Source organism: Pteropus medius, unplaced genomic scaffold, assembly GCF_902729225.1.
Source record: "Pteropus medius unplaced genomic scaffold, Ma_sr-lr_union100, whole genome shotgun sequence".
In the NCBI taxonomy this organism is placed as follows: Eukaryota; Metazoa; Chordata; class Mammalia; order Chiroptera; family Pteropodidae; genus Pteropus; species Pteropus medius.
Window position 1 is genome coordinate 4,321,387 of NW_024349800.1, and position 27,919 is coordinate 4,349,305.

A 27,919-nucleotide genomic window follows, 5' to 3' on the forward strand; every position below is an offset into this window, starting at 1 on the left:
CTGACAAAACAGGCAGGGCCCTGATCACTAGCAGGCATTTGTGTTGGTGAAACCAAGGGTTTGAGACCATTCCTCAGACCCTGAAGATAGCTGCTCCCTGTTGTTATGTGGCCTCGATGGGAAAGAAGAATGAGCTGATTAAGCTAAAATCTGGAGAAAAGCAGTTCTGCTGTGAAAAACATGAGTTTAAGAGTCAGAAATACCTGTGTTAAACAAAAAACCTTAGAGGCTGAAAGTCCTGAAAGACAGGGTTTACTGAACCATATGTTAGCCAGAAAAATGACCAGGTCCTGGGTCACACAGTCTAAATCATCAGCAGCGGGGTTAGATGGAGAATAAAATAAGACTCTTTTATACAATACGTTTGGAGAAGGGACTTTTTTATACAATAAGGTTGGAGTTGAGGGAGCTCTTTTATACAATAAGGGAGCTTATTGAAGGCAGAAACTGTCTCATTTATCCAACAACTATTTTATTGAGCCTTATGTACTAGGCCACGCTACATATGCTGGAGATATTAGAGATATAATACATAGCTCCTGCTTTTAAAGAATTCATTGTTTAGTAAAGAGCAGCCATTTATCCATCAAATTCAATTCAAATTGACAATTTTTATAGGGAACACCCATATCAATCTTATTTGTCTGTGCATTTCTTATAGCTGGGCCCTGTGAGTTGGCTTGATTTAAATTCCCTGACCAAAAATATTTCCCCTAATTATTGGTCCCAGTGCTAAAATTTCACCATTCAAGTTTGTTTCCTTTAGGTCTGTATTAATTAGGATTCTTTTGGTTGCAAGTGACAGAAACCCAACATAAACTAGTATAAGCAAAAAGAAGAATTTATTGGCTCACCAAGGAAAATTCGAATGCCATATTATGTGAAAAAGCAGGGAAATCTGGATTTCAGGAAGAAGTGGCATCAGGGGCTTTAGCGCCTAGATTCTCTTTGTATCCTCTTTCTCCATATGTTGATGTCATTCTTACTGCCAACCAGCTTTCTAACTGTGTGGAGGCATTGGAGGCTATGTAATGCACCACTCAGATTCCCTTGAGATGGTCATGAGAATGTGCCTGAGAGACCTGAAGCTACAGAGAGCTTCATTGATCACAAGTCCCAGCTGCTGAAATTCATTGCCTGCGTTTGCTCTGAGGCTATATTTTCCATGAGCTGCTCTCGGTTAGGGACTGTGTCAGGAATACTAAGGCAGGCCCATTCCTGGAGCAGCAGAACCCCTGGATTATTGAGTTTGGTGTGGGGACTCCTCAGTAGCTTGTCAAACCTTCCTAGGATTGTATGGTAGTCTAGGATGCTATCTTCCTCTCTCTTTCACCTGGAATCAGACTTGCATTGCAGTCTGATGATTCTCCCAGCCTTCCTTGACTCCCTATTTTCTCTCACTGGTGATTTGCTTAATAAAATCATTGCACATTTAATCTTATTTTAGTGTCTACTTCTTGGAAGACTGAACTAACAGACTCCTTCAAGAGAGCCTGTTGTAGGGAGCAGAGTTGACTGAAAGGCCTAGCTACACCCCTAGCTGGACCCTCTGGATCCACAGTAGCATCTTGCTGAAGGAACACCTCCCCCAGACTATTTCCAGCCAATACGCCAATACTGAGCAGTGGGTGATCTAATGCTGGTCCATTCCTCCAATGGGTGACTTTGACTTGGTGACCTGCCCCTCCCCCGCAAAGGCCTGGCCCAAACTTTCTTTAGTTGTGCTGTAGTCTGAGACTTTTCCTGAACAATGCTCTTTCCTTCTCTCTTTCTTTTCATAGGTATCAGATCTTCGCTGCAGTGTGAGGTTCCCTCTGCCCTACTCCTGCTCCTTCCCTTTATCTTTCACAGGTGTTATGAGCAAGAAAAGCAGCTATGGAAATAACAGTCTTGCACGTGTTTGGGGGTCTTTCTACAACACCAAGTTTATTAGTGGAAACTTCTCAGATAAACCAATCAGGTACCCATGCAGATTAACACACAACACACAGAGAGGGGAAGTACAGAGTCTTAGGTGACAGAGCAAATAGTTGAAAGTCCTTAGTGTCTCCAGAGTGAGTTCTGTTGACCAGCACAAAGAGCTGCAGGTCGGTCCCAAACCAGTGGCTATGATGGGTCAGAAGGTCAGAGTCTTCTGCTCTAGTGCATTCATCTGTGATACTGTTGGGTTAGGCTTGAGCATCGTCTGAGATGTTCAGCATGCATGGCCCCTACAAAGTGGGATCCTTATGCTTATCAGCTTCTGCAAATGGAGACTGATGTCTTTGGTTTTGGGTGTTCAGGTTACATCATCCTAAGAGCATTTCCCTTATGTGCAAGTTGACATTACTAACATGGCTCCCATGGAATCTATTTTGTAAAGTCCCAAAAGTCCTCATTTCTTTATGCTCTATACAACAGGTATTTCCCTAAGAAATCTCTTCCATGTCTAATCTTGCCTTGGTATTTGCTTTTCAGAAAACCTGAACTGACAGAGCTGGTAAAAAGAGTTTGAATAAGTCTTTCATTTAGCCTTACGCTTCTACCACTATAAGGATTAGTTATTATTCTTTAATCTAGTATATATACTTATTTATTTTTTAAAAAAACAACTCCTGGAGAAAGATTCTAATTGGCTTGGCCCAAGTCAGGTGAACCAATTAACTGTAGTGAACAGAGTGAGGCAAGTGAAAACGTGGCAGCCATGTGGATGGAGTGTGGGAGAAAGGTCCCAAGAAAATGTTGGGGAAGAGGATTTAGACAAATAATACAATAAAAAATTTCCACAGTCTTGAAGGCATCGCAGATCTTCAGAACTCCTTAGAAAATTCATGGCAAAAGGGGGTGGGGGCAATCACTCTTAAACCTTATCAGCTGGTATCTTGATAGTACTGCTGATTGTCATTGGAGAGTAAAGCATTAGGCATAGTGCCCAGGGGAGAAAAGCAGTATCAATTCTGGGGTTAGGGGCCCTGAAAATGGGAATAAAAAGCAGTATCAATTCTGGGGTTAGGGGCCCTGAAATGGGAATAAAAAGGCAGTAGAGGTAAACATATTTTCTTCCCAGTTCTGTTGGGAGCCAGCCTTATCTGGGTCCCTTTAATGGGGGAACAAAGATATAGTTCTTAACTACTATAATGGTTATGCAAATGAAAAATTATTCAGGAGCCATGAAGTCCAAAGGCCAAAGGAGAGACAGATACAAAATTCTAAAAGAGGCCAGAGATAGGGATCAAAGTCTGGGAAGGAGCCAGGAGTTCAGACCTGGGAGACAGATTGATTTGAGTCGGTTGGGATCAGATAGCAGTGGGGATCAACTAGCCTTGTGGGATTGCCTAGGGTATCAGCTATCATTTTAGCTTGCTTTTAAGGTCTGGCAGGAATATATGAGTGGGTGGGATGGCCTTATTCAAAGGTCTCTGGGTGGAACAGCCACAACATAGTGCAAAATGCACATATTGAACTTTTACCATGAGCCGAATTAAGCTACAATTATAGATTAGTATATTTGGAGCCTTAATGGAATTTTCCAGGAGAATTCAGGGCCAAAGAGCCTTGTGTAAGTCAACAGAAATCTGTAATTTTTGGGTTAGAGGCTTTGGGAAATAAGGAGAATAAGGAGGATTTAGGGTATTTGTTTCTTATGGATCTTCTGATCAGAGGAGTGACTTTATGACTGCCAGTGGGTATTGTAGACACAGCCGAATAGGTATCGAGTTGGGGAAGTCAGAGGTCTAGGACTCTGTGTCTATCCTGCATAGCCACTAAGCTGTTATGCTCACTCTCTTCCAAGCACTTGCAAGGTGTTCATCATGCATTTATAGTATATGCTAGACATTATCCTAAGCATTTTTCTTGCATCACCTCTTTTTACCTCAGGAAAACCCTATAAAGTAATGATGGTTGGTCCCATTTCACAAATGAGGAAATTGAGGGTCATGGAATGAAGTCAATTGCCAAAGTCTCACAGCTAGCACAGATTAGACCTAAAACTTGAACAGCAAAGACTGTGTGATTGATCACCCCACTATACTCCCCTACCTTGTTTTTAACTCAGTTGCCAGCTTTATTATTTTTCCACATATGCCTTTGATGTCCACAGTTGTTCTTTCAGCCAGTACTCAGGGTCTTATTGATCCTTATTAAAAAATAATTTTTTGTTTGTTCTTCTTTTATTGAACTTGAGTTTTTTTTTTTAACCAGATGATACAGACAGTATAAAATTTAGAGATACAAAAAAACAAAAACAAAAACAAAAATAAAAAAACATACAGGCACTTTCCCATTACTCAGTTCTCTTATTATATATGAGGTTTAGAAGTTATTTGTATTCTTTCTTTCATGTCTATTACTTACGTTGCCATAGAATTCTTTTTTTTTCATATTGATATGTAAAAGCCTTTAATATATTAAGGAAATTAGTCCTACGTCTGTGGTATGCCTTGCCAGTATTTTTCCCAGTTTGTCTTTTGCCTTTTGGATATGTGAAGGTTTTTTTCCATGGGGAAACATTATGGCTGTCAAATTTATCCAGTTTTAAATTTTATGGCTGGAATACATCATTTTTAGACAGCTATACTTCACTTCAAGATTATTAAACAAAACTCCTGACATTTTCTTTTATTACTGTTTTGGTTTTGATCCATCTGAAAATTTTTTGCTATAATGTATGAGACATGGATCCCATTTCAGTTTTTTCCCTGATAACTATTCAGTTATTCCAACAATGTTTATTAAATAATCTTGTTTCTCAATGATTTGAAGTGCCACATTTATTCTATACTAGATTTCTGGATATGTTTAGGGTTTTTTTTTCCTGAGCTTTTTATTGATTAATTTGTTTGTCTTTTGATGCACAAATACTACACTGTTTAAATTACTACAGCTTAATAGCATGTTTTAATATCTGGTAGAGCTAATCCCTCCCTTTCTACTTTTCCTTTTCAGAATTCTTCTAATTAAACAACTATTCCCAGTTGTTTATTTTTCCATATGAATTTCAGAGTCCATTTGTCTGGTTCCCTGCTCCCTAAATCTGTTTGGTATCTTTTTCTATTGGACTGCATCATATTTACAGGTTAATTTAAGGGGCAATGACATCTTTATGATGTTGAGTTTTCCTACCCAAGATATTTCTTTCTTTTTTAAAATTATTCTTTGGTATGTATCCCTTAGTAATGTTAATTTTTTTCAAGTAGAATTTGCACACTTCTAATTAAGTTTACAGATGGATAATTTATCTGTTTTATTGCTATTATAAAGATTTTTTTCCCTTCCCTCATATTTCCTAACTAGAAGTTGCTTTGGAACTATTTTAAATCTCCAATCTGGCAATATTGCTTCAGGCTATCTTGGGAAACATCACATCTGACTTGACTTGGGTTCTAGTTCCTGCCACCATCTTGCAGTCCAGACCTAGATCCCTTGAGACTGAGATGGCATCTGAAGGAATGCCTTATCAATACAAGTAAGTTCCTCTAGGAGAGGTGCCAAGGATACTAAATCAGGTTGATGATGTTACAGATATTATAAACAACTACAAATCTGTATGAATCCAGTGCCTTTTCATCCATGAAGTGTCCACCCACACTAGAGCATAAGATGGCAAAGTAGAGCCCATATTGCTTCAGTCTGAGACTTTTTGGATAGACTTACCTTGTTGTCCTGACAATTGATCAACTTGAGGGAATTAAGCCAGCATTCAGTGTTACACTTTCTAAAGATGTGACACTATTTTCTTCTCAAATCACAAAAGGTAATATGGCATCAGGTGTCTTCCCAGAAAAATGGAATCTTGGGCTGATATTGGAATTTATCAATGTTCATTAGTGTTCTCAAATATCCCTAATATTTAATGAGTACCTGCTCTCTACGTGCCATCCTGTTCTAGGAGTAGAGGACACAGAAGCGAATGACACAATTCCTGCCCTAGAGAAGCCCATGGTCCAGTGGGGAAGGTAGATAGAAAGTCGCTATAATAAATAAGGTAAAATATTCAATAGAATTGTGTTCTATATGGCCTGGGAATGCAGAGGAGGGTGGTGTGAAATTTGTTTGGAATTAGAAGTATTAGCTTTTGAGCTGGGCGTTAAAAAATAAGGAGGGTTAGCTACTTTGGCAAGGGTAGCAGATGATACCAGTACTCTATAACTCTCTACTTGAGAGCGAGCTCTGGTGGAGGGATGGGCCTGGCTCTTGCACAGGGCAAGCTAATGGCAGGTGTTAACACTCTCAGGAGCAGTACTCAACCAATCTTGAATTTAGCTTTCTTACCCAATGAGTGGGTCAGCTCCAAGATGTGTTCCACAATATCTAGCCACTAGTGTTGCTCAGTGGGATTGGGTCCCAGCTGCCCAGGTGCCCAGCACCTTTTCCTGGCTTCCTCCTCAGTCTCACTTGTCCCTGTCCCCACTGGTGCTACCTGGGATTACCTCTTAAGCCAATTATTTGCACTCGAAACCTAGTATCAGGGTCTGCTCCTGGGAAACTGATCCCGACACAACAAAGCATGGGCAGAGTGCATTCTCAGAAAAGGGAACAGCATTAGTGAAGGCACAGAGGTATGACAGAACATGACTTGTTTGGGGACTAGAAAGAAGCTGAGTATAATTAGCTGCAGAGCAAGTCAAGGAAGACTAGGAAATGAGCTAGAAAGGTAGAATGGAGAATTATGACTGCCTGGCTACCCTCTTTGAAGGAAGGATGATGGGTTTTTGAATGGAATCTAGATGATTCAGTAGTAGGCAGAGCGTGTCTGGAATGCAGAGAGAAGGAAGATGCTGCCTTCCTTCTCCCTGGTACTTTTGCCCACGGCTAGGGACTCCAAGCTTTAGCTCTGTAGAGCTCTGTGGGGAGCTGCCTTCTTGCTGAGTTGGTAGCTGCCTTCATCACCTGACAGGCCTGTTGCCGAGGGTTCTCCAGTGGCAGTTGCTGAAGATGGGTGGAGCTCAACAGCCCGCACACACTATTACCAGGTTTGGGACAGCTGTCTATGCCCAGCAGCTAAACAGACAGAATTTTCCTTTCTGCAGCTGTGCCTTACCACCCACCACTTGTCTGTCTGCACTCTCAATGCAGAGCTCATCTGAGGCTTCCTATTCAGTAGGTCATTGATATTCTCATGCTGTTATTGGCTCCTGTCAATGGAGGAAGTGGAAGGCATTTGTAGAGGAGGCCGGGGAAGGACCAGTTGCTTTTCCTATCTGCCTGGTTACAGAGATGTGTTTTTTTTGTTTGTTTGTTTGGTTTTGTTTTTTTAAGCAGCTTTCCATAAGCAGTCCTGTGTTTTGTTTCTTTTCCTTCTTTCTTGCCTTTTATTCTTTCCTTCTCTCTTCCTTCCTCCAGCCTGGCCCTAGAGTAGATATTCAGGATTCAGAAATGACTCAGTAACCATCTCTGTCCTCAGAAAGATCCCAGCCTAATGAGGAAAACAGAATAATACCTTTTAATTACAGTACTGTATGCTGAGTACTACGATTGAGTTATTTATGTATTTTAAATATTTAGTGAATGAAGAAAGAAAAAAAAATGAATGAATGTTAGGGCATGCACCTAAACTGCATTTGAAGGTTATTATCACTCCATCTGTTAGCTGCCAGGTACCATGCTAAGCCCTTTTAGCTTGAATCTTTATGACAACACTAAGAGGTAGATACCTATTTGACAGAGGAAGGAAACCTTAGAGAGATTTGATAAGTTGTCTGAGATCATAAAGCTGCAAATGGTATAGTCAGGATTCCCAAACAGTTGTCTACCACAAAGCTCATGGTTGTTCCACTACACCATGCTACAAAGCACAAAGAAGGGTATCCCAAGCAGAGGGAACAGCTTGGAGGCACACTAGAGATGGCACAGGGGCTGATTTTTGAAAACATGGCTGCTATGCTTTCTGAGTCCCAGCACTTTCCAAAGCACTTACTATGGCAAGTGCACTTCCAACTCTTCCTCCTAAAATTAGGAATTAGAGTTTGAATCTCAGGTCTTTTGTGTCAGACTGTGTGACTTTGGGGAAGTCTCTTTCTATCTTTGAGCCACTGTTTCCTCATTTGTTTAAATGAGAGTATGATTCCTACCATGTAAAGTTGTTGTAAGAATTCAAAGCAATGTGTGAAGTGATCATTATTATTGATCTTTTCAAGGTGACTTTAGGATACCCAGGACTGGCTCATGATGGAGTGGTTGGATGAATCATCAGGCAAGGGAACTTTTAGATAATTGTATAGGGGAAGCCTTCTATCTTCCAAGAAATGAGGGCGCTGGCACAGAGCCTACTGCTAGCCTGCTTCAAATGGACCAGATGCTGTTTTGGAGATGAAAAAAGACATTTTCTTGCCACTGGCAAAGTAGGGAGAAGATAAAACGCAAGAAATAGGAATACTGACTCACTCCTGATCAGGAACATGAAACAAGCAAGCCAGCCAGGTATCTTCAGCCCTCCAAAGAGATGAATTCTCTAGCAGAATTCTGCAGATGTGCAGGATAAGAGTGGGGGAGGGGGTGGTGAGGATGGAGAGTGCCAATGGGATTTTGGGCTCATTAAAATAACAGTCAAGTATTTGACCTTGGACTATGACTCTGTTTTGCTCTGATCCCTGGAGCTAGCTATTTTCAAGAGAAGAAGAAATGGGGCCATCTGCTCAGAGCTGGCCCTGGCACTAAGGAAACTTTCTCTGGGGATAGTTGTGCAGGAACTTATACGATGTGGTATTGGGGTGAGGGTGGGGGAAAGATACTTCTCAACGTATGGATATTAACATTAAGGAACAATGTCATTAATGCCTTATGCCATTTTACCAATAATGCCTTATGCCATTTTTCTTTTTTTAAAAACCCAAATCCTCAAATTCCCAGCAGAGATATTATAACCATACCTTCGAAATAAAATCTGCACTTAGAATCTTGTAGGCTCTGAGCCCATGAATCTCCTTCTGACCTCTTCATTTTACATATGAGGAAATGAAACCCAAAATAAAACTGACTCCAGAATATTACATAGTTCTTAAATTATTATGTGGTGAACTAGGGATTCAAATATTTGTCTCCAAATCAGAACATATGTTTAATTACATGTCTTTCTTTAAAATAATTGCTATCATAAATATGTACCTACCTTGTGCCAAACACTGTATTGGGCACTATTTATCCATGATCTTGTTTAATTTTCTTCAACAACCCTGCAAAGAAAGATTAACTCCACTTTACAGATAGAAAAACTGAGTCTCATTAAAGAAACTGCATGAGATTGCCTTGTTAATAAAGTGATTAAGGCACAGGATAAATCCAAATGGGTCTGATGCTAAAAATCAAATTGGTCTCCAATCTGGACATGGCAGGGCAGGACTGGGGACTCAGGGGCTGCCCACTATTTCTGTAAACACACACTGGCATCTTGTAAATATCTCTTCCTACATCTGGAAGGCACCTCCTTGAAGAGGGACTGTATCAGAGGTAGAGGAAAGGTGTTGCCTTTTGCACCATCTGGGTACAGAAAGTCCAGCTCTGTCACTTGGTTGGGTTGAATGCTAAGTGAAAGTGGTGCTCTTTCCCTTATCCATGAAGTAGTGTGTGGATGCTGGTGGAAAACAATCTCTGATAAATCTGAGTTTTCCAGGCTGGGGAAACCCACTCTGTGCTGCTCATGTGTGCATGACAAAAATGGTCTTCTATCACCATGGCAACGGCTAATACACCAGCATCCCGAAGAGGCCAAAGATGCTCTGTGGGGAGCTGTGGTCCAAGCTGGGTGGGAGTATGAGTGGGGTGTATGGAGGGAGGGGTGTCTCATCAATTCTCTTCTTGCTTGAGCCTAGCTTGTTTCGGGGGCAGGAATGTTTGTTTATACAGGATTCCGAGCCTCCTGTGTCTGCGGGATTTTGGGCAAAGGGAGATGGCAAGGATGCTGAGGAGAGTCCAGGAGGGCATATTATTTCTTCTGTGGTTTCTAATGAATGTGTTTATTAGGCAAGCTGCTGATGGATGGCACATTTTAGAGAGGTCTGTCAGTATATCCTAATGGGGAATCTCATGGTCTTTGCAGGCAACCAGCACCTTTTAGCTCTGCAACTTTCTAGTTCTAAAATCTCGTGTTAGTTGGTGTAACCTCTCTGAAGTCTAATTGCTTCATTGGAAAAAGAGATATTTAACGCCTCCCTTGTGGGAGATTAAATGAGATAACACATGGGCAGTTTCTGGCATGTAGTCAAGATCTAATCAGTTGCAGTTATTATTGTGTCCCCAATACAGTCAGAGAAATGGAGACTTGGCAAGGGACCATCTCTGACTTCCTTAAGTCAGGGAAAGACTTGGAATTAAAATTCATGTCCCCTGTGTTTCTCCTGGAAGCTCTTGCTTCTTTCTCCTTTCCTAAAATCATCTGTCAGTGCAGAGTGTTTGCTTCCCAGACTTGGCTCCTGTGTTCCCTGGCTTACCCTGGTGACATCAGGTGCTTATTTCCCTCATGGGGCTTTACTCAGAGAATCTCACAACACAAGACCTTGGGGATCACCCAACTTAGCTCCCTCTCTTTCATTTTCCAGGTTAGGAAATGGAAGCCTGGAGAGAGCAGTTAAGTGCCTTGTTCAAGGTCACCTAGCAAGGTAAAAGCCATTAATTGAAGTGGTTGTCACATTTATTTTAGCAGGTATGACTAAGACTGGGAGTAGCTGCAGAGGGTCAACCTCATGCCTTCCATGAATTCTTCTGGATGTGTATCATTGAGATAAGAATGTGTGGGGGAGTCCTTTTTGAATTTTAGTTGTGGTACTGGTAAATTCTGTGATTCCCTTGGTGTCAAAAATATTAACAGCTAACATTTGCATAGTGCTTTACAGATTATACAATACACTCATATACTTGATCTTATTAAGTCCTCAAAATAGTCCTTCAAGATCATTATGATAATTATCAGATTCTTTTACAGATGAGAGAACCGAGGCTGAAAGTGATTTGTTGAAAGTTGAACAGCTACAATGAGGCAGATTTAGAAATTGAACTTATATTTGTGTGATTTCTAATTATAGCAAACTAACCCAGCTGACATGGCCACCTCTGGAGAATTCAAAGTTGGAGCTATAGCTGTCCTCTATACAGAGGTGGAGGAGAATGGCATTCACAGGGCTATTCGTCAAGAAGGCCTACTTGAATGGACATGATGAACTCTCGATTCAACTGCGTTCTCCAAATGACAGGTAAGATATCTGAAAGGAAATAACGATAAAGCTTTGTCATTTACACAGTGTTCCCATATTACCTCATGAGAGGCCCAAGGCAGACCTATCCCTCCCTGTTAACATAAGGGGTCCAGAATGCTCAGCAACTTGTTGAAAATTGCATAGAAATTAGTGTTGGAGGTGGGACTAGAACCCAGTTTCTGAATCACAAACTCTTTCTACTTCTCTTTAGGACAAGTGGGTCCGAATGGGGTCCCTGATCCTGAAAAGTGAGCGAGGGCCAAGAGTGGCATGTTTCAGCAAACTTCCTTGTTTGGGAAGACACCCAGTCAATAGGTGTTTTGCCAGGTGGTTCCGTGTGCCAGGTTTTCCTTTAAGCTTTGTATTTGAGCTCTGCCTGTAGAAGATACTTAATTAGTCCTCAGTCTTGTATCCAGCCTTTTTCCCTGTGAGCTTTTTTGCTGCATTGCTGCTTAAGGGAGGAGAGAAAAGAGAGAAACTATAAAGCATTTAAATTGGTTTTGATTTTAACACGATTCTTTCATCTGTAATTGCCAGATGTTTACTTGTGTTTTCAATTCAGCGAGAAGATAAAAATTATACAAGGAAGGACCTCAAAGAATCCTGGGCTTCTAGAACTGGAAGAGACCTTTGAGATCCTGATAGTTGGCTTAGTTGGTCCCTGAATCATTAAAAAAGGTGGGGGAGACCCCTCCACTGATTGCTCTTGGAGAAATGCCTTCCACCTGGAGATGGAGAATGGCTGGTTGGTCTCCAAGGGAGACAGGCAGAAAAGGCCCTAACTGCACCAGGATTTTATATTTTGTAGCATTTCCAAATCCTTTCCCCCTTCAATTCCACAGAAAAGGCAAGACATAAGATAGACTAATGGTGCTATATTCTCCCTACACCTAGAACCTAGATCCATGAGTAAGGATAAGAAAAAGATTTTTCATTACTGCTCATTAAAAACCCAAGCCCTTTTGTAATAAAGTGTCTTTGCATGCCACAAAGACTCTTCTTGGCAAAAACTCAGTGGAACATGGAGGATATCGGTTTAAGCAGATGTGATTCACAGCTGTGTCGGGTAATGAAAATCTTCAGGTCATGTACAATTGATTAATGACCACCATGCCCAATTATAAGAAAATACTTTGTTCTTCCATGAGTAATATTCTTATTAAAACCTACCAGATAATAACTTAATAAATTAATGGAATATTTGATAAATATTATTTAATGAGCTTATGGCCTTCCATTGTACTAATAAAGGACTTTATAGCCAAATAGTTCTCTGGGAACATTTTGATCTAGCACGCAAGATTGGGACACATTGTGCATTGGATGTTACATTAGGCTCTATAGATCATTCTGAGAGAAGACAGAATTCCTCACCTTGAGGTACTTGCCATCTACAAGAAAAGCTGGATAGACTAATACATAAACATATACAAAAGTACAGCCTCTTGGAGCCTCTCTTACAAATATTTGGGTGCATGCTACATGCCACGTGCTATTCTAAGGCTCAAGGAATATAGTGATAATACAGGGAAGGTCTTTGCCTTCAAGGACTAGATCTATATATTCTTCTATCTTATCCAGTGCAACTTCCCCAACTTTGATCTTGCTATCTCCTCTATCTTGGTTGCCTTCTCCATCTTGTTCTGTTTATCTAAATTCCACCCATTTCACAAGGCCTGGGCTCTATCTCCCCTGTGAAATCTCCTACCCTAGAGATCTCCTCTTCCTCTAGCTCCTCTGACACTCACTGCCTGCTCCATTCATAAACTGCTCTAGTATTGCTAGTTATGTGTTCACATGTGTATGAGTTGTCTTCTTAAGGGCAGACTTGAGTTTTGTTCATCCTTGAATTTCCTTTATCAATCAGTGCCCAGAATAATGCCTTGCACGTATTAGATACTTCAAAACATGTTTGGTAACTGGTTAATTTTTAAATATCATACACACACTATAAGCTTAATGGTTTAAGAGAATTACTTAAATTTAAAAAAAGATAACCCAACCATCTGAAAAAAAATTGAAGTGATACAGTGTCTGAAATCCCATCATTAGAGATTCATGCCTTTAGAAGAGATTCCTCTGATTCTCTAAAAAATATTTCTAGGAAAGGCAATACATTAAATTTATTTCCCTAAGTTATTATTAACTTATAAGTTTTATTTTCCAACAGATCCAAGAACTGAGCTGGGTAAGAGTATAGTTTGATTCTCAAACAGCTGAGATCTTACTGTTTGTCAGGCACTGTGCTTGGTGTTGGGGTCCAAAAATGACTAAGAAACAATCCTACCTTGGAATGCTTACATTCTAGTCACCAGAATGTTTTCTCGTAATTTATTAAGGGGCTATGTCAAAACCATGCATAAGCGATGAAATACTTAGTCCTGGGAGATTGGTGGAAGGCTTCTTGGAGGAGTCATCAAATAGCATTCCTCCAGGCTTTCTCTGCCTCAGTGCTGCCTCACTTCTCTGCTGGTAAACTCTTGCCACTGTCTCATCGGAAAAGCCATCCCTAAGCCTCACAGGCAGAATGAATCTCGCACTCCTCGCTGCTCCTAAACCACCTTGCCCAACTGTATTATAGCATTTCTCACATCTTATTGTGGTTAGTTGTTTGTGTCTATCTTCCCCAATCTAGACCACACAGATTGCAAACTTCCCATAGACAGAGGCCATTTCTCATTCACACTAGACTATCAAATTCTTACCACTGCTTGGCACATGTTAGATGAGAAGGCTATTGTATTATTATAGTTGGCTGGAGATCTCTTGGATGTCACTGGGTCTCTGGCCCAGAGCTGGATTATGCATCTCCAGCCCCTAAGTTGAGGCCGGCTAAGATGTAGGAAGCAAGAACTGCCTGCTGATATTAGTGTAAGTTGCTCATTGATTCCATTCTTTCCAGTAAATACTGAGAACTAGTTCAAATAAGAATCCAGCCACCACTACTAGAATACTTACTGTGTTCTAGGTGCTTTACATACATGATCTTATTACTCTGTGTAACAACTTTGAAAATTATTTCCTTTTATCAGCTAGAGGAAAGAGGCCCAGAGGACTAATTTGCCCAAGGTCAAATATCACCCAAGTGGTCTGAATGTACGGTATATCTTCTGTGTCCTGTTCTCGTACACTATAGGGATTAATTATTTCTCATGAGAAGTGAAAAGAAAAGTTCAGAGGTCACACATGAGAAGGTGGTAATCAGAGAAGTCTTCACGGAGATCCAGACATATTTGGCCAATGAATGAACTGGAAAAAAACAGAAAGAAAGATCTTGAAGAGATGGCCTTCTTGGTACTACAAAGGATGCACCAATTCTTGTCAGTGAGATGAACACAGAAAGTGTAGGGGAGCCTTAGATATCTCATTTGGGAGTCCAGGGTGTGCGTGTGTCTCCAGCCTTACGTATAGTTTCCTCTCTCTGGTCAATGAGGAGGGTAAGAGAAGTAAATGCTCTTAGGTGAGCCATCCTAAAGTGCAGGCGCAAAAAATGTGTCCCACACATCCTTCCAGGATCGCGTGGAGAGGATGTTTACCCTCTCTTCCCCAAAGTGGAGGAGATGACCCTTTGCTTCCCCACTAAGACTTGCCTCCATCACCTGTAAATTAGGGGAAATGCCTCTTCCCCAGCAAGTTAAGGGAAGGAGGTGGGGTAGTCTTTTTCTCCATCTCAACACAGGGTGTGTGTGTGTGTGTGTGTGTTAGTGGGCTTGAAACTTGGGGGGGTGGGAGATTAGACAGTTCCCAGCTTTGGGAAAGGAGGTGGTACTTTTCTTTCTCACAACAGCGTGCATGTCGCGGGATAGAAGAATGGTCCTTTCCCAACTCAGAGCAGGGAGGTTAACACCTTTTCTCCACCCTAAGAGACTGAGGACAATTTCAGCATCTCCATCTCGGGTAGGACATGGCTCTTTTCTCCCCAATCAAAAGGCGGTAGAAGCTTTCGGCTCCCTTTCCCCTATTCTTGGTGAGCAGGACTGGCTCCCACACCCTCCCCACAGAGTCACGCACAGGTTGCAGGAGGCCTGCCTCTCCCCTGCTCCAAGACCGCAGACTCGGAAGGCGCGCTGCTAGGTGCCGGGTGCGCAGGCGGCGAGTCGGGGGCGGTGCCGGCTCTGCGGCGCGGGGCGGAGCGATCGGTGGCCCCGCCCCCTGACCCTCCCGCTCTCTAGCGCTGAGCTTCGCACAGCCCGGCCCGCCCGGCCCAGTCCGCCGCGGCTGTCTGCTGGGCTCGCGCGCTGCGGACCCACTGTCAGCCGCCTCAGTCGCCCCCTCAGTCTTGCCCCTCGCGCCGCCCGGCCCCGCCGCCCAGCGCGCCCCCAGTCCCTCAAGCCAGATGATGAACTTCCTGCGGCGCCGGCTGTCGGACAGCAGCTTCATCGCCAACCTGCCCAATGGTTACATGACCGACCTGCAGCGGCCGGAGCCCCAGCAGCCGCCGCCGCCGCCCCCCGGCTCAGGCGCTGCCTCGGCCTCGTCGGCGCCCCCGGCCGCCTCGCCGGGCCCCGAGCGGAGGCCGCCGCCAGCCCCGGCGTCCGCGCCGCAGCCCGCGCCGCAGGCGGCCTCGGCGCCGTCGGTGGGCAGCAGCTTCTTCAGCTCGCTGTCCCAAGCCGTGAAGCAGACGGCCGCCTCGGCTGGCCTGGTGGATGCGCCAGCGCCCGCGCCCGCCGCTGCCAGGAAGGCCAAGGTTCTGCTCGTCGTCGACGAGCCGCACACCGACTGGTAGGTGCCCGGCCGCCGCCACCGCTCGGGGCTTCTGTGGCCTGCCGGGGCAGCTGAGGGTTGTGGAGCAGATGGCTTCAGGGCGCCAACGAGACCCATTAAAAAGAAGGGTCTGCGGGGTCCGGCTGCGAGGAGATGGGGGATGGGGGGTGTTTGCGGGAACGAGTCGGGGCATTGATGGACCTGGAAAGGTGAATCCTGAGGTAAAGGATTTCCTCAGTCTGAAATCCTTCAAGACACATAAAAGGAGCTACTTTATGCAACAGGGAAGAGTCTTAAGAAATAGAGTTTGTTTTTGAGGGAAGACGGAGGGGACAGACTTTTCAGTCTAGGCACAGAAAAGCTAATGTGAAAAATGGTCCTGGATCGCCAAAGGGACATTTAAAGGTTCGACTTTATGAGGCACGAGTGAATTTGGAAACGAAATGGGAATTTTGCGGGGAGAGGGTGAGAAGAGTATTTTTTCACCTTACCCGATGGAGGCCGATATCAATATTGACATCACAGATGTTGAAAAAGGGAGCCGAAAATCACAGATGTGGGAGCCCAGGTGTACATGGGTTTGTTCCCGTGCATCACGGCTGAAGAACGTTTAAGAATAATAAAATTCTTGTATTTTGTGCAGCAGGATGGGGATTTGTGGATTTTTAAAATTTTGTTCTTTTGGTATGTTTGTGGGGAGTGGAAGTGATGATGGCTTTTTTTTTCTGGCTGGAAAGATGATGAGCAGGGCAAAATATTCTGGATCATTTAGAGGGCCATAAATAAAAAGAGATCGGCCTTAATGCAGTAGACAGGGAACTCTAAAACTAATAATTATTATTAAGGGATATTCCAACTTAGAAGAGTGAAGGCTGGGGGAAAATGTTACCTCTAGCTGGTAAAAGCAGGAATGGGATCCATTTAAAATAAGTCAATTAAAAGAGATTCTATTTTATATAGCAGAAAGTTGACCTAGGGGATTGCTGGGGTGGGTGATGATGATGCAAGTGACTGTTGAAAGGTCTGAAGAAATGAAGAGGCCAGGAATATGGGTTGCTTTTTCTTCTGGAATATGGGAAGGGTTGTTTTTGTTTGTTTGTTTTTCTTTCTCACAGGAGTTGAGGTTGGAGACTGGACCTGAATGTTTCCTCTCAATGAGGCACAGAGGGACTGCAGAGCTGTCTGTCTCCATTTTCTCTTTTGGTTGCTTCACTGCTTTTCTTTCCCTATCATTTTCTCACTGGGAAACCCGGAGGGAGGGAGTGCTGGCTAGCGTGGGTGTGATGGAAGTGAAATGCAGGTGTGGAGATGTCCTCCTGCTGGCCCCTAATACGACCATTCTGAATAGTCATTTGGGTGACTTGTGTAAGTTGGCTTTTTCTCAAGACAGTGGAATAGAAAATCTGAAGGAATCTTTGTTAGGAAAAAAAAAGTCACAAGTAAGAGTGTAATGGGGAAAGCATAAGAGTATAAATGGTGGTGTCATTGGTAGCTCCCTAGGATAGTTATGCTAATTCAGTTTAAATCAACAAGTGCTTATTAGTGGGAAGAGAAGGTAAACTAAGCTTTATTGAGCATCCGTTATATGCCAAACCCTGTACTAAGTGGTGTAATACATATCTCATTGAGTTCTCACCACAAACTAAGGCTTAGCAAAAGTAAGCAATGTGTTCACAGTCATTCAGCCAGCAAGAACCAAGATTTGAACTTAGGCCCACTTGACTCCACTATTGTCGCTGCACTGTTATATTGCCTCGTTATTATTATTATGTTATTAGCAATATTAATAATAGGCTCCCTCTAGGGGCTAGACAGTGTAGGGGCCTTACAGAGAATTCACACTCAAATTTGGGAGACAAAATGGAAACATGAAACAATTAACAAAAAGGAATTTAGAATTCTTAGTTTAGACTAGTGTTTCAGGCATTCAGTAAATGGAGTGATTAGTGAAGGCCGAAGTTATTGGAGAAAGCTTCACAAAATATGAGTCTTGAAGAGAGGCTAGAAAAAGAAGAGGAGAAATGGGAATGACATAGGCGCTTCATTTTTCTATGCAAGAATCCCATCCTCTTGCACCTTGTCCTGATCTATCCAGTTGAAGGAATTTGTTTTGGGTCTAATTACTAGTTAGGTACCTGCAGTTAGGAAGATACTCATTTGTATGGGTATGATGAGACTGCTGTAGATTTGTGTTTAGTTCTAACTGCTTCAGTGGCTTGAGATTTTAAACTTTCCTTGGATACTATTATTCTCTAGGAAAACTGCCTGGCATGAAATAGGGAATTTGCCTTGCCCTGGAGACTAGATCTGATGGAAGTAATAGAAGCCGCTTACCTATGGGCTTACTCCCAACTGTTTTCTGATTTTTGACAGCAATTCTGTGTTTCTGTGCTTAATAGCAATTCTCAGAATTGTAGTTTGTTTTCTAAAGTGTCTAAATTTGTTAAAAACGTCTTGGTTAAATATTGAATGGTTTTATTGAAAGATCTCTGAGTTAAGGAGCAGGTGCCTGTTTATGACAAGCACAGTGACTTAAAAGGTGCTTTTTGCTCTAAAGGCTGATTTTAGTAAGTTTGGCTCACAATTTAAGCTACCTAGATAGTATTCAGTGAGCAGGTGTTGTTATATATCGACTATTATCTTTCTGGTGCTTGAATAGGAACCCAGAGTGTAGCCTGTCAGTAGAATTTAAGAATATTGGTCCTGTCTGAATTCTAGAATGCTAAAATAAAGAGAATTTTAACAAGCATTTAAATAATTGGAGATTTAAAAGAAGGGCTTAAAATAGGCAGCCTCTCTGAGTAGCCTTAATACACAGCAGATTCCTTTGAATTTCTGTCAGTGTAATTGTGGTCAATGAAATTTGGGGAATTTACCACTGACCAAGTTGATGTGAAAATTGAAGGTGTTTCTCTCTTTTGCTTGAAATGTGTTTTCATTGGTTGCTGAGATCTTTAGATTAATTGCACATTAAAGGATCATTGAAAAATGTGTGTTTCACTAAAAAAGTGAAATCAAGCTCATTATATATCTTATTAGTAATTATTATTAGTGGTTTATATATATACAAACCACTAATTATATAAAGATGTATATGTATATATATCCTGAAAATGCTTCTTCTTTTAAGATTTACACAAATTTGAAGTACAGTTAAGACTGCACTTTAATAAATGATCTATGTGCTTAAATAAGGAACAAGTATCCATTTCTATATATTGTTTTTTCTTGTGTATTACATTCTCGCTGGTGAAGAGGTAAGTTTTCTCTCAGATCTCCCCTTGAATTTTTCCAGTGATTTCCAATCCCAGTGACCAAGTAAATTTTTTTTATCCTAGCGCGTCTCAGTGTTTGATTTAAAATCAGTGCAGCGTAGACATTCTAAAGATTATCTAGATTATCTAGGCACTGCAAATGACAAGTCCATAGATGTTTATTGGGTACTTTCTCTGTATTAGAGTATATGTGCTAAGAAAAATGAGTCATTGTATCTGTTTTCTAAGATCTCTCTGTCCATTTGGGTAGATAAGACGATAACATGTTTTAAAAGGTTACTAAAAACTACCCCTTGTATTCAAAGTTTGGTTCTTGAATCAACAGCACTGTCATCAATCAGGAGCTTTTTGAACTACAAGATTATCAGGTCACACCTCATGCCTACTGAATAATGATTTGCATTTGAATAAGGTCTCTAAGTGATTCACATGCACATTAAATTTAAGATGCCTTGAACTAAAGGGTATCTGATTAGTGCTAAAGATCTGGTAACACCACCAACTGCTATCATTTATTGAGCAACTACTATATGCCAGATGTTTTACTAAGCTCTTTAGACATATTGTTTAATCTCTACCACAGCAATGTAGTACTATAGAAATTTAAAAGAGTGAGAGATGGATGTGGGCTAGAGTGGGAAAGGAATGCTTCATGGAAGTAATGAGATTTGAACTGAGCCTTGAAGAATTTGAATCAAAAGAGATAGGTTTGGTTCAATCCAAAAGAGATAGGTTTGGTTCAATCCCTCTTTTCTGTCACTAAAGTTACCCACTGTAAGGAAACTATAGTGACAGAAAAGAGGGAGACAACGAAGAGACTGGATTGATGCATTATCTAGGCAGCACCTGTTTCTCTTCTTTTCTGGTCAGTCTTTTGGCATATTTTAAGAACAGAGGAATTCAAAGTATAGTGGTCTGGATGAGTGCTTATGAGTGGCTCTAGAAAAATATTCGAGTTGGAATTTGGAGGGAAAGCTCAAGTGAGGCCTGAGGCTCCTCTCCAGTAACTATTTTATTTACATGTTCTGTTTCTAATACAACAATTCCATAGAATTTCATTGTTCATACCAGCAGTATCCTATAGCTTAGAATTCTAGGTTGTAGGATCTGGAAGATTATCTGGGTTACATTATAAATGGGGGAAATCTTGATTTAAAGAAGAATGGTGACTTTTCCAAGGTTACTCAGCTAGTTGAGGGCAGGACCAGACTGGAATGTAGAACTTCAGTTTCTCTACTAAGCTTTTTTCCCCACTATACCACAGTATTGCAGTACCTCTTTATTTTACTATCTTTCTACTTTCCTAACTTTTATCTTTCTCCATCTCTGATTCTCTCAAGGTCTGATAGGGACTTTTGATCTTATATTTTTAGTATTTTAACTTGAAGGAGCCTGAGTTATCATCTAGCCCAGAAAAATGAAATGATTCGTCTAAGGTCAAAGAGTTAGTCAGAGAATGGAGACTAGAACGCACATCTTCTGACTCCAACTCAAGCTTCTTTCAACTTTTAAGTCACTCTTTGAGTAGGTTACTTAAATTATTCCCTTTTTTTCCCCTTAAAAATACTGTTTGTATCTGCTTCTCTTAAAGATTCATCGTGGAGTTGTTAGTGTTTAAAAAAGAACTGTAGGAGCACATCACACTGTATTTACACCAGCAATTTCACTGTCTTATTTGTGTTATTAATATTTCAGCAAAGGTCATTGTAAAATGGTCGAAGGAGACTCTTAGAGAGCTAGTCATCGAAATCTAGCAATATGATAAAGTTAATAGGACTAAGCTACAATGACGACCTTCCTTTCAGGGACCTATTTTTTACCTTCATATCCCTGTCTACCTAAGATTGCTTATCTTTCTGTACCCAAGTTCAGAACTGTTGTAGCATTAGCCTTTCCAATATCTTGGTAAGCAAAAAGTAATGGAGTCCTAATAGGAAGTTTCCCAGAATTGCATACCTTCCCTTCATATTTACCAAACAGTTTCTCTGGGATATGATTCAGTGCAGTTGAGCATTTAGCACAAGCCAGGTGCTGGGGATACAAGGATAAGTTGGACATAGGCCTTGTCTTCTGGGATCTTCGAGTCCAGTAGGGGAGAGGATAGACATTTAAATAAGATTATGATATAGTATGATAATTAGTATACATAAGGTGTTATGGGAACACAGAGGTGATCTGTTCTGAGGAATGAAGATGTTGACATGTTTGTACCATTAAAAATGTGCCACTGTGTATTCTTAGGTAAACTATTTTGTTTCTTTGGGTTTTGATTCTTTAAAATTTCAAATGCGATGATTGAAACAGATTCTCTAACTTCCTTTACAGAACTGTGTTATTTCCATGTTACAGTTTTTGTGCCATTTTCTTTTAGAAACTTTAGCTCTTTAATTTATTCTATGTGGTAATGCTTGTTAATCTTTGGAAAAAGAGGCATAAGTTATTAAATGAGTAAACTTGTCCTTGAATGAGAAGCTCATCTTTTAGTACTCTCCATTCAGTACCACCTTCTTAACAGTATTGCTACCATGTGGTATTCTGAAAAAAGAGGACAATCCTATAATGCCTGCTGTGTGTTTTCTCCTCGGTGATGGAATTGGAGATTTGTCGTTGAATTCCTCTTTGCCTGATAGATCTAAGAACTTTTGTGTATAGATGCTAACAGCATTTATTTTTTGATCCCTGCCATGTGCACTGTGCTTTACAATTTACACAACATATTCATACCCATTGTCTTATTTTATCTTCACAATGATTCTGAGCAGTAGATAGAATATCCATTTCATAGATGAATAAACAGACTCATAAAAGTAGTCACTTGCCCAAGATTATATAGCTATGAAGATGAATTGTCAGGCTCTGAACCCAGATTGAGAGATTCCTAAAACAAACAAACAAAAAGATAAATTTGCCAGTAGAAAGTTATGAGATAATTTTTTCTTATAAAAAAGGTTTCTTTTGCAAAAGGATTTACCATATGACTTATTTAAATAGTGAGTGCCCCACTGCTTTAGAAATTATTCAATTTACAAAGATTTTATATACACATAGCTTTTTCTGGATGATATCCATTCCAAAGAGTAAGAACATGGTTAAATGCGATGGACTTAGGGGTGGAGAGTTGCATCCTGTTTTTTGCGTGTTTAATGGCATGCACACCATGTGTACACATCTAAATCTTGTGAGTGAGACCTACTGCATGCTTATTGGGTGGCATTGTCATACTTTGTTTTAATTTCCCACATATGAAATTGAGTATAAGAAGGCTGTACATAACTTTAGAGAGAAGATGATATAGAAGGCTTTTCTGTCCTGCAGACACTACTTCAGTGCAGCAGGAGGAATTAGTATAGAACAAGGCAAGTGACTTATGAAGAGAATAAAGTGAGCAAGTACCAGAGATACTCGAACTTTAAGGATGCTCATACAGCATGACTAAAGATAGGAAATATATTGGCCTCGGTATTCCTTGACAGCAGGTATTTCTTATATTTTAATCAGTTCACATAACATTGTAAAGCAGATTATGATTATATTCAGTCATCCTACCCTTTTCTCCTCTTTCAGCATGAAACAATATAGACATATAAAATTGGGGGTCAAAAGACCTAGGGTTGAGATCTGGCTCCAGAGGACCATATCTTATGCATAACCTCTCAGAGACCTCCACCTCACCCCATTCAACAAATTTTCATTGGGGACCTGCTAGACACTGGAGTAACACAGACAAAAGTTAGTTTCCTTATCAGTAAAATAGGGATAATATCTCATAGCATTGTTGTGAAAATTGAATAAAATTCAATTTTCTGAAAAAGTACTTTGTAAAGGTTAAAGCGCCATACTAGTGATCGTTGCATCCTTCCCTGTTTCCAAATGTAGGTACCCAACCTAACTTGGTCCCTTTTTTTGAATTCCCCAAATTTTATTGTATGGGTGATTGTCTGTTTTGCACACTTCAATGATAGGAAATATTTCTGCTTTTGCGTATTTTAATTGAAGACCACAGTCTCAAGGACAAAATCATTGAAGGCTTGCTTTTGAATTTTTTAAAAGGCAATGTAATTTAGGTTTTTTTTGTTGTTATTTTATTTTATTTTTTAAAGAGAGAAGCATTACCAATTTGACTCAGCTATATTTAACAATTAGGGACAGGACCACAAAAATATTTTAGTTAATAAATGAAATGAATTCTAAAATAGCGCTACCTCAGTTTCGCTTGTGACTAACTAAGGAAGGGTGGTTACAGAGGAAAATTAAGGAAGAGAGATATATACTTGCTTTTAAAAGTTGTACCTATGTTCTTTTCCCCTATCCAGTTCATCTTTCATATGCTTTCAGAGTATTCCTAAACAAAACAAAAGCATTCACAGACCTTATGAAGTTAATTTCTTCTGTAACGTACAGTTGCTCATTAGGCTCATTCACAATCTGGCCCCAGCTTATCTTTTTGCTATACTTTCAAATTTTTGCTTAGTCTGGATTATATGTTTGACTGAACACATACTTGACTTTCAGGATTCTCTGCTATTATTACACAGTTGCCTTTGATCGTATTCTGCTTCTCTCTCTTGCCTCAACACTCATTTTCTTTATTCCATTTTCAGAGGATGTGGGTACTGAATATTGTTTAAGGAAGACCCATCCCCTCCTGCCTTCTCCATGACCTTGCTCAAAATTTTATCTCTTGTTCCTTCTGTTCATACTCTCATTTAATACTGGTTGCTTCTACTAGTTGCTCCTCCTGTAAATGAAGAAACAAGTAAAAACTCTTCCTCACCTTCATAACCATTCGTTCAGACATGAAAGAAAATCTTTATCTTGTTGCTACTTCCTTATCCCATATTTTTCTCCTGCACTGAAATTGGGCTTCTGTCTTCTTCATTATACTGAAATTCGTCTTGCTAGGTAACCTAATGTGCTAAATCCAAAAGAAGGTGTCAGTCTATACCTTCACTGATGGGTTAGACACTGTTTTCTTCCATCTGGAAATACCTTGGCTTCTGCATTCTTTGTTCTCTTCATATCTGTTCTTTTAAAGTTTCTTCTTGCTCTTCTTGTTCTTTTCCTTTGCCTACCTCATTAAATGTAAATGTTCTTCAGGGCCCCATTTTCTGCCCACTTTTTTCACTCTACACCTTCTTCCTGGTCCATACACTCTCAAAAAGTCAATTACCTCTGAAATGCAATCAGTTCTCATATCTTTACCTTTAGCCTAGAACTTTGTTCTGATCTTTAGACATATGTGCATTTGTCTCCTGGACATCTCCATCTGGATGGTTAAAGGTAACTCCAGGTCATTTGTTTCAGTATTGACTTCCTTATCTTTCCTTTCTATTCCAGTTCTTCTCTTATTCTTTCAATTGGCGATAGCAGTGGTCACCTATTTCAAATTCTCTTTCACTTTCACCTAGAACTTCTGCAGATCTCACCATGATTTCCACTTAATAGCTTGCATGAACTATGTAAAATGCAAACTTGACCTTTGCACTCCTTTGCTTAAAGCTTTTTAGTGTCTTTCCATGTCCTATAGTTAAAGTTCATGGCCCCGCCATGATTCGATCCCTGCTTATTTCTCCAACCTTCTATTATCATCCCTAAACTTCAATTTTCAGCAATACTGAACTATTTGAAGTTTGTACACACATTGTGGCATTCTTCCTTCTTGTCTTTGTTTATGCTGTTTACTCCTACTGCAATTGCCTCACCTCCTCTTCCCTTCTTCTTCTTGACTAAACTCATTCATCTTTTGAAACTGAGTTGAATATTTCCTTTTCCAGAAATCCTTCTCTTACCCCCTAGATTATATTGGGTATCTGTGCCTGCTTCATGCCCTCTGTCAGCCGGTGGATATTTTTATTACTAGACCCAGCACAATGATCTATTTATGTGATAGTGAGTTCTTTGAGGACAGGCTTAGGGTTTTACTCATTTTTTTTTGTATCCTTAGCATCCAGCAGAGTGTTTGATACATAGTTTGAGGTTAATAAATCTTTGCCAAATTGAGTTAAGGAGAGGGAGATCCAGAGAATGAGAAAAGGGATAGAAGAGAACAATGGCAGAGAGACGTATTGTAGGGTTTGAGGTATGTGTTATTATGTTGGAAGTCATGCTTATTCACTATAAGTATAATGAACTTTAGAATACTTTGGCTCTTATACTCTATGAAATACAATTAACTTAATTACTATTTTTCAACCAGTTCAAATCATAAATCTTTTGAGGTTTAGTTCTGAATGAAAGCCATAGCAGCCCACAATACTGGAAAGTATTATCAGGTCCGTGGCACCTTTGAGCAGAACAAAGGAAATGGAATAAAACTGAGGACCAAGTTTGTCTTACCTCACCTATATTAATGTTTGGCTCTCAGGGAGCCCATTTTTCTGAAGTTAATTCTTTCTCACCATATCCAGAGCACTTTTCTTTCAGTGTGTAACTTCAATCTTGAGCAACTCAAGCTGCTTGTTTCTTTCTCTGTAGTGAAAACATTCCTTTAATTTAACTAAAGCATAATTGTGGAGAACTAAAACAGTATTATGACTGAAAAATGTTGAAAGAAAGTACACAGTAATCTCTTCATGATCTGACTCTGCTTACCTCTTCATTCTTACCTTTCTTTGATTCTCTACCCACTTTGATATAACCCTGATAAAGTACTTAGATTGAACCGAATGTGCCATGCCCCTGCATCCTTATTTATACCGTTCCTGTTACCTGAAAAGCTTTTCTTCTCCTGTGTCTTTGCCTGGACAATTCTGCATACGCTTTAAGACCCAGTTGAGTTGTTGACTCTTCTAGAGTGAAGACTAGACTTAATCCTTTCTTAAATTCTTTCAATTTGTGTTATAAAGCATAAAGACTTGCTTACCTCTCATAACAGTTAACTCATTGTCTTATATGTTTTTCTCATTTCCCCACATTCGAACAATGAGATCCCCTTAAGGGCAATGACTATAACTTTAATTTCAGTATCCCCAGCATTTGGTATAGTAAAGAAGGTTTTCAGTAATTATTTGTTGGACCAATTAGTGACTTATGAAAAAAATTATGAAAATGCAAATGATGAGCAAAGCAACTCTTCAGGTCCCTGTAAAAATAAACAAACAGTAGCTGCTTTAACTAAAGTAACTAGTCGATAAGAACTAGTATGTATTAAAATCTTTTTTGTAAACTATAAAGTGCTATAAAAGTATTATTGGTACTAGGTTAGAGTATTCTACACCCTCTCTTAAACGGGGCTGATGATGTACCTGCTCTGCCTCTCTCATTCACCCTTTTCTGATGTGCATAAATACCCTATGCATGCTCTTTCTTTCTGGAGAACAGCTATCATGCTCTCCACTTCTTCCCCTTTCTTAGCATAGGCACTAAGATGTCTTTGTTTACTTGAGCCTTTCTCAAATTTTAGGGTGTTTTTTCTTTTCTTCCTTTTCTTTAAGGACCATTCTTCAATTCCAGTCCTTTTAAGCACTGCTACAATCCCTTTCCAGGATATATACATCTTAATAGTTTTGCTGTTCTGGGGACTTGAAAACTTTATATAATAACTTTAGCCTTATTTAATCCTATACAAAGCAGCTTGGGCTTTGTGGGAGGAAATCGAGGTCCCCTTTCTCTGTTGTAAATTTAAATCTTGGAAGGTCATAATTTTAATACTAATGATAATACAGTTGAAGACCATGTTCTTTTATTCTTCTAGGTTCCGGTGATATAGAGTGAGTCTTTTTCTTTTTGGACCCTGTGGTATGACTCTAGGGATACATATGGATATATTTCCCTCTTCAGTCCCTGTCACCCTCTGATGAATGGCTGATGGTGAGATTTTAAGTTCTGTAGAGTCCTGTGTTCACTAACATTTTATTCGTTGGGCAGAAGGGCACCAATGCAAGATCAATTTGCTAATCAATCAGCAAATAGCTACTAACTCTAGTGTGTTAATTGCCACAAAGGCTATAAAAGTAGTGGAATACTAGGAATCAGATAAGTAATTATAGAATATATGCTTTTAGTTTTGAGAAAGTGTACAGAATCTCAAGGGAGTAAAATTAGGATAGTATAGCAGAAAGAGCATGCAAGCATTTAAAATATCCCTATTCAAGTCTCTGCTAATTATTTGTGTCACCATAGGCAATTTAACTCTTTAAGTCTCAATTTCTATTTAAAAAATTAGGGATTTGGGCTAGTCACCTTATCTTCAGAGGCCCTTAGAAATCAAGTTGGATTGTTCAGAGAAGGAAAAAATAACTGTGGGCTGCAGAAGTCAAATGTGTCATAGAAGGAGTAGATCTGAGCTAGGCTTTGAAGGCTGAGTAAGGAAGAAGAGAGGCATTTTAGTTAAAAGGAAGAGAAAGAGCAAAAGCGTAACAACAGCAATGAGTAAGATGTGTGTAGAGGAGATTTAGGCTAATTAGTGTATAGTTTTAGGGCAGAGAAGAAAGGAAGAGAAGTTTGGATAAGCAAGGTGGGAAAAATGATGCTAATGTATTAGTTGTACTATTCGATAGGCAGGCACTATTCTAAGTAGATGTATTAACCCAATTACTATGTTATAAAACATTACTATTATTAAACTGATTTTATAAATAAGGAAACTATAGTTTAAAGTGAATCCAGGATTTGAACCCAGGTAATCCAACTCTGATTTCATGTCTTAACCACATGCTTGGTAATCACTAGATAACAGTTTCCAATTTCTTCTTGCCACTAAACACCTTGATGTGTCCTTTCCTCAATGACACAGACACATGTTTGATCTTGGGCAATTTTTTGCTTTCTCAT

The 27,919-nt window shown here is 40.2% G+C and overlaps 1 protein-coding gene across 1 annotated transcript in view; it reads left to right on the top strand.

Moving 5' to 3' along the window:
• The first annotated feature begins 15,380 nt into the window (after nucleotides 1–15,380).
• SYN2 (synapsin II) overlaps nucleotides 15,381–27,919 on the top strand; it is a 164,318-nt gene continuing 151,779 nt past the window's right edge. The window contains exon 1 of the mRNA XM_039886761.1: nucleotides 15,381–15,890. Coding sequence (XP_039742695.1) covers nucleotides 15,505–15,890 — 386 coding nt within the window. The 5' untranslated portion in view covers nucleotides 15,381–15,504. The remainder of the gene's footprint in view (nucleotides 15,891–27,919) is intronic.